Source organism: Gekko japonicus, unplaced genomic scaffold (assembly GCF_001447785.1).
Source record: "Gekko japonicus isolate JY-2015 unplaced genomic scaffold, Gekko_japonicus_V1.1 scaffold2917, whole genome shotgun sequence".
NCBI lineage: Eukaryota > Metazoa > Chordata > Lepidosauria > Squamata > Gekkonidae > Gekko > Gekko japonicus.
Genome location: NW_015161496.1, coordinates 62,452 through 69,452, shown reverse-complemented (window position 1 = coordinate 69,452; position 7,001 = coordinate 62,452). Strand labels below are relative to the sequence as shown.

General features: G+C 45.3%; 1 protein-coding gene across 1 annotated transcript in view; it reads left to right on the top strand.

Moving 5' to 3' along the window:
• The first annotated feature begins 1,123 nt into the window (after positions 1 to 1,123).
• SUGCT (succinyl-CoA:glutarate-CoA transferase) overlaps positions 1,124 to 7,001 on the top strand; it is a 59,292-nt gene continuing 53,414 nt past the window's right edge. Inside the window, exons 1-3 of the mRNA XM_015429189.1 lie at positions 1,124 to 1,383; positions 4,464 to 4,515; positions 4,609 to 4,682. Of these exons, the coding sequence (XP_015284675.1) occupies positions 1,200 to 1,383; positions 4,464 to 4,515; positions 4,609 to 4,682 (310 nt within the window). The 5' untranslated portion in view covers positions 1,124 to 1,199. The remainder of the gene's footprint in view (positions 1,384 to 4,463; positions 4,516 to 4,608; positions 4,683 to 7,001) is intronic.

Below are 7,001 nucleotides of genomic sequence, written 5' to 3'. Positions count from 1 at the left end.
TGACAAGTGAAGATAGCCCCCCCACCCCCGTGTAAACTTGAAAACCATTACAAGTGAAGCTTTTCCTGGTATAGGAATCCAAGTGGTGGCAAACCTTTCGGTTTCAGTTTGCTATGCAGCTGGTTAAAGACATGGGATCTTTCCTTTTTTTTTCCCTACAAATGGTGAGCACCTTAACAAAAATAAGCACCAGTCAGTAAAAATAAGAAGAAACTGTAGTTTCAGATAACAGCAATACTTTAAAAAGCAGGAATAGGGATACAAAGACCCAAAAAACAAACAAACTTCACTGTAAAACAGAAATCAGGTATCACATTTTGTGCTGCAGGTAAACAAAGAGGGACGTTTCTATTAGGGTTGCCAACCGCCAGGTGGGGCCTGGAGTTCTCCTGGAATTACAATATCTCCAGACTACAGAACTCAGTTCTCCTGGAGCAAACAGGAACTTTGGAAGATGGACTCTGGCACTATACCCCACTGACATCCCTCTCCTCCCCAGACTCCACCCCCAAAATCTCCAGGAATTTCCCAATTTTGAGTTTCTATTAACAGAATCCTATGCAGAGATACTCCAACGCAGGAAGTGAACAGGATTGCACTGTAAGCATAGAGGATGTACCTCTTTCTTGGCCCTTCCTATGGGCTCAAGGCCCATTACCGGTCACTAGCCAGAGCACACACTCCTCCCGACAACCATATGATACAACGGAAAAGGGGGGAAAGAACAGAAGCCGGACCGACGTCTTGACACCAATGCTCCCTCTAAGCTGTGGAGTTTTGTGAGCAAAAATTCTACTTTGTGAGCTACTGGCATTAAAGTTGTGAGTGAGCGATTTGGCTGCTGCATAAATTAGTTTGCTCTGGAGCCACCCTTCCTGAGCGAAGACAAAATTCTGTGAGCCGGAGGCTAAAAAACTGTGAGCTAGCTCACACTAACTCAGCTTAGAAGGAACACTGCTTGACACCACCCTCCGAGGCAAAAGCCTCGAGAGTTGCGCTTGCGCACTTTAAGCAAAAGTTCTCCGCCGCCGAGTTGAGAGGTAAATGAGCCGAGCCAGCGCACTTGCGCAGTGTATGTCTCCGGGCGCTTCGCCCAAGAGTCCAAAAGTTGTGCTGGGCGCTGATCCTACCAGTTGCTGCCGAGCATTCCCCTTTGGCTGGCCTCCGCTGTGGCGGTGGGCTCCTCTCAGCTACAGAAAATGCTGGCGGCTGTGCTGGGAAGGAGGTGGTGCGACGGGTCTCGTCTCGGAAAGAGTCTGTGTCCGGCTTCACTCAGCAGCCTCCGCTCCACGCGCCTTCCCCTTTGCTGCCCCCAGTCCCCGGGACTGCCCTCCTTCCTTGGCAGCTCCAGGGGAGTGCAGCAGGAAAGCTGCCCCCACGCAGGTAGCCGCTTTTAACATTCTTACATTCACCAAGGCCCTCGGATGCTTGTAGGGAGGGCTCCCAAACACATCCGCACGTTCCTGGTGTGAAGACGAGTCGGTGAGGAAGCGTCGAGCCTCTTCACTCCAGAAGTTTATTTAGCTACACTTGCAGTCCGGTCCCAAACAGAGTGAGAACCTTCTGATCACGTTGACTCCAGTGAGGCTGAGAAGGGGGCAACTCTCTTTAGGATCGCAGAGCAGTTGGAACAGAGTTCCTGTACTGTCTTCTCCATGTCTACGTGACAGGGTGTTTGCTTCTCAGTAAATAAATGTGCATAGGATTGTGGCCTTGTTTATTATTTGCCGGGAAAAGACCACAAATAGAAAATCAAATCCTCTCCTTTATGTTGTGCATAGGCTGCAATCCTATATACTCTTACCCAAGAGTCTTATTGAATGCAATGTGGTTTGCTTCTGAGTAGACCTGCTTAGGATTGCTCCCTGATCATCACTTCCAAATAAACACTTAGGAATGAGCTTGTAAATTACATGTAAACAGTACTTGTCACTGGAATATAAAGCTAAAGTCATAAATTACACAGGGAGAGTAAATTCTTCCAAAATATTTTTGTGATCCCCCCTCCCCCCTTCATACACAAACCTAAGGAGATTTTACTGTGGGTCTCAGTCCTCCTTTAGCAAATTAGCTCTCTTTCAATGTAAGATGAAACGGGAATTCTTTAATACATTCATGATGGTGGTAATTGTTCAGACAAAAAAAAGCACTTCTTCACCTGATGTGTAATTAACTTGAGGAACTCAGTGCCACTGGATGTAGTGATGACCCCTATATAGAAAGTTTAAGAAAGGGGTTAGCTATATTCACAGGGTAGGGAAGGTAACAGCTATGTGGAACCTCCATGTTTAAAGGTAGTATACCTCTAAATAGTGATTCCTGGGGACAGTGTCTGAGGAGTTTGATTTGTGTAGTTTGCCTCTGTGGGAAACATGATGCTGAGCTAAATGGACCACTGGTCTGATTCCAGAACCTTTTAAGTTCTGGACTGAATCATCTACAAGAACACAGTATGACCTTCTATATAAATACTTACTGGTGGGGAGAAAATGCTGTTTTGTGAATTGAAAGTATTGTTGTATATAACAATTTTAAAATGTTAGCATAATTATTTTCTGCCTCTCTTTTGTGGGGGGGTTTTAAGCTGCTGCTATCTTTGATCATGTCTGTGTTTTTAGGTTTTCATTCTTTAGTGTTGCGCTGACTTTCCGGTTAAAATTTTCCAAGGCTTATCATTTTCCCATTCTTTTGTGAAGCAGCCAACTAGTAGCTGTATTAGTATTGACAGGAGAACAATTTTCCTATTGTTTATGAGAGCCAGTATGTTGTGTAGTAGTTAAGGGCATTGCACTAGGATCTGATTCAGGTGGGTAGCCATGTTGGTCTGAAGCAAGAGAACAAAGTTCGAGTCCAGTGGCACCTTTAAGACCAAGAAGATTTAATTCGGGGGTGCAAGCTTTTGTGTGCATGCATACTTCTTCAGATTTGAAGAAGTGTGCATGCCCATGAAAGCTTAAACCTAGAATTAAACTTTTTTGGTGTTAAAGCCAGTTTGGTGTAGTGGTTAAGTGCGCGGACTCTGATCTGGGAGAACCGGGTTTGATTCCCCACTCCTCCACTTGCACTTGCTGGATGACCTTGGGCAAGCCATAGTTCTGGCACAGCTGTTCTTGAAAAAGAGCAGTTTGTGTCAGAGCTCCCTCAGCCCCACCTACCTCACAGGGTGTCTGTTGTGGGGAGGGGAAGGGAAAGGAGTTTGTAAGCCACTCTGAGACTCCTTTGGGTAGTGAAGGGCGGGGTATAAATCCAATCTCCTCCTCCTCCTCCTTCTCCTTGCCACTGGTCTCAAACTTTGCACTAGGATCTGGTTTGAATCTCCACTCATGCCATGGGAGCTTACTGGATGACCTTTGGCCAGGCACATGCTCTCAACCTAACCTATCTCATGGGGTTGTTGTAACAATAAGATGGAGGAGAGGAGAATGACACGGGCTGTTTTGGGTCACAATTGGGGAGAAAGACTGGGTATAAATCAAGTGAATGAATAAATGAAATGAGTATACAGAGCAGAGTCTGTCAGGTGGATGAGTTACATGAGTGTGTATAAAAATGACATTTTTTTAAAAAAATTCTCCCTTTACAGGAGAGATTAAAAAATACTAGTTTAGGAAACAATTGGACTATGTTGGCCTCTCTATGGTGATCCTTGATATGGCTTTCATAGATCTGTCTGCCCTTATACCGTTTGAGGAAACATCACCCAAGAAATGACAAAATGAAGTATACTAGTACAAGAAAGCATTTCAAAAATAGGGGTGTGTCATAAACTGCAAATTGGAAAACCACCTGAACTCACAGCATGAGCAAATGTGGTAGACATATAGTTTTAAACAGTATTAAATGCACTAATGACAAGTGTGTGAATACCCAGAAAAATAAACACAGTGGTCCCGTTCACACGGAGAAGTTGCCGTGCTAAAGACACGGATGATAGGCGGATTTTCAGTGCGCGATCACACCGCAATATCTGGGAAGCGTAGTTCACCCGTGGCTAACCAGTGGCTTCCCGCCGAAGATGCGGAGTAAAAAACTACCGCATACGTAACACACGTGACAAATTACAGATTGCCAGCCAAACTCTGTTTCAACTATATCTTCATCAAACCATTTCTGGGTTATCCTCTTTATTCGGATTGAGAATAGCCACCAGTTGAAGACAGGGAGCCAAAAAAGGTCTCTTGGCCATGCTATATGTAATGGGGGGGGGGGAAGCACCTTGAGCCGTGAGGAAAGGCAGGATACCAATGTTTTAACAAATAAAAACAACATCTGCTGATTTGTTTGTATTGTGGGTTCTCAATCTGCAGTTGACAACACACCCCTGTTTCTGACATACCTTCTGATACTAGTGTACTTTGCTTTTGTCCCTTTTATTCTGCCTCTGTTAAGGAAATTGGGAAGACTTCCACGCTGAAACATCCACCTTAGAATGGATCGATAACCTTTCTCTGTTTGGTACCCAGGTGCTAATACTGTGAAGCCCCTTGATGGTGTGAGGATTCTCGATCTAACAAGGTACATGTGACTTCTGACTTGAGCGATCAGCAGCTTTTAAAGTTTCCTGATGTGGTGATTACATGAAAGTGATTGTTCTTTTACCGTTGGCAGAGTGCTTGCAGGGCCTTTTGCTACCATGAATCTGGGCGACCTTGGAGCTGAAGTGATCAAAGTAGAAAAACCTGGTAAGGTTTATTCCTATTCAGTGCTGCATGATTTTGGAATGACCTTTTGGTCCCGGGGAAATGGAGACAGAATATACATTTAGCGGGCACAAACCAGCAGAGAGCAAAGCATACGTAAACCCAGTAATTTCAGTGCCCTCAGTTCTTTGTATTATGACCTATAAAAGCTCCTGAGGGTCAGGAATAGGGTGACCAGATATCCTTTTTCTCAGATGACAGTCCTTCCTGCCCTCTCTTCCTCAAAATGTTTGGGTTTGGCTTCGGTCTCATGAGATTCATATGTGAAATGTGTATGTTTTTTCTTGGATTTTTTTTCATAAACATTTTAGTGACAGCCTCAGCTTTGCTTCATGAACTCTAGCATTATAAACTTTTCAGTTTAGAAAAGAGACGGCTAAGGCGGGGCATGATAGAGGTTTATAAAATTATGCATGTTGTGGAGAGAGAGGACAGAGAAAATTTTCTCCCTCTCCCAGGGCTTTCTCGGTGGTGGCTCCACTCTGGTGGAATGAGCTCCCAGAGGAGATCAGGGCCCTGCGGGACCTCATGCAGTTCCGCAGGGCCTGTAAAACGGAGCTCTTCCGCCAGGCTTTCGGAGCCACCACCACCATTAACCACCACCGTTAACAACTAACAACTGATAGCTGAAGGTGAGAGAGCACTTTGTTTCCCCGGAACACTTAATAACAGCTCGAGTCAGCCGCTGGAAGGACAATTAAAAGAAGACCGAGGAACCAACTATGAGAAGAGTGCACTGAGTAATCACAGCCATTAGGAATTAATGCCACTAGCACTTTATTGAGTTGGATAGTTTAATGATTTTAGAATTGTTTTAGTCTAATTTGATTCATGTTTTATTGTAAATTATGTACTGATCTAATGTAAGCCGCCCTGAGCCAGCCTTGGCTGGGAGGGTGGGGTAAAAATCCAATAAATAAATAAATAAATAGAACTCAAGGGCATCCAGTGAAGCAGATAGGCAGTAGATTCAGGATGAACAAAAAGAAATACTACTTTACACAGATAGTGATGAAAATGTGGAATTTGCTGCCAGAGGATGTAGTGATGGCCACAGGAATAAACAACTTTTAAAAGCGGATTAGATAGATTCATGGCTACTAGCACTGGTGATTGAGGGGAACCTCCATGTCCAGAGGCACTAAGCCTCTGAATCCCAGAGCCACGGGGCAACATCAGGGGAAGGCCTTGGCCTCTGTGCCCTGTTGTTGGCCATCCAGAGGAACTAGGGTTGCCAAGTCGATCTTCGCTGGGAGCGGGGGGCTCCCGGCCGGTGTCTGGTGCGCGTGCGCCGCATGCACATCACCCGGAAGTGACGTGACGACGCCAGGCACGCTGGGGGCGGGGCCACGGCCATACGAGGGCAAACTATAGAGTTTTCCCTCGGATGGCCGTGACCCTGTCCCCAGCGTGTCTGGTGTGGTCGCGTCACTTCCAGGTGACACACACGTTGGGGAGGAGTTCCCCCCAGGGCCCGATCCGGTGGCGGGGAACGGGCCTCTGGGGCGGGGGTTTCCCCGCCCCCTGGGGGGACTTTGGAAGCCTAAGAGGAACTGTTGGCCACCGTATGAGACCGGATGCTGGACTAGATGGATCCAGCAGGGCTCTTCTTGTGTTCTTATAAAGAGCTGTACTTCTATTTAAATTATAGCAGCTATGTATACACAGTTTTAGCTATGTAAATTCACATATGCTAATTTTGTCCTCTTTTTTTGGGCTCTTGAGTCCTTTTTGTTTTTGTCGTCTGTAGATGGCCTACAACCCCTAGTCAGGAACCCTTTGAGTCACCATAGGGATAAACGTTTGTTCTGCTATCTTTTGATACATTATGTCAGAGGAATAATTTAGATGGTTGCTGTCAGTATTGCCCTGGTGATCTGACTGAAATAACTACAGATCCAAAAAGTTGGCTGCAACTGTTAGGCTGATTGGCTTAGAAATACATGGCAGAACTTATGAGGTCGCTAATAAAAGATGTTGCTGCTGTTGTTATCTTGTTAGGTCTTGCGAACTGATAGCATCTCATTTGTACTTTATTGTCCCAGAAATATTATCCTTGCTATATTTCCTGGTCCTGCTTCCTTGACAAGAAAATACTGCAAAAGCATTCTTGTGACCTCTGGAAACAAAATGTTCCACATGTCCTTACATCTGTCTTGAGTGAAGTTCTTGCTCTGGCATGTTAATTGCACATATGTTACCTGTTGGAGATCCAGATGTCTAACTGGTCACTGTGGGCACTTATCTCATATCATGTACATCCATACATAACTCCACTTACTGCAGGAGAGGTCTTGTGCA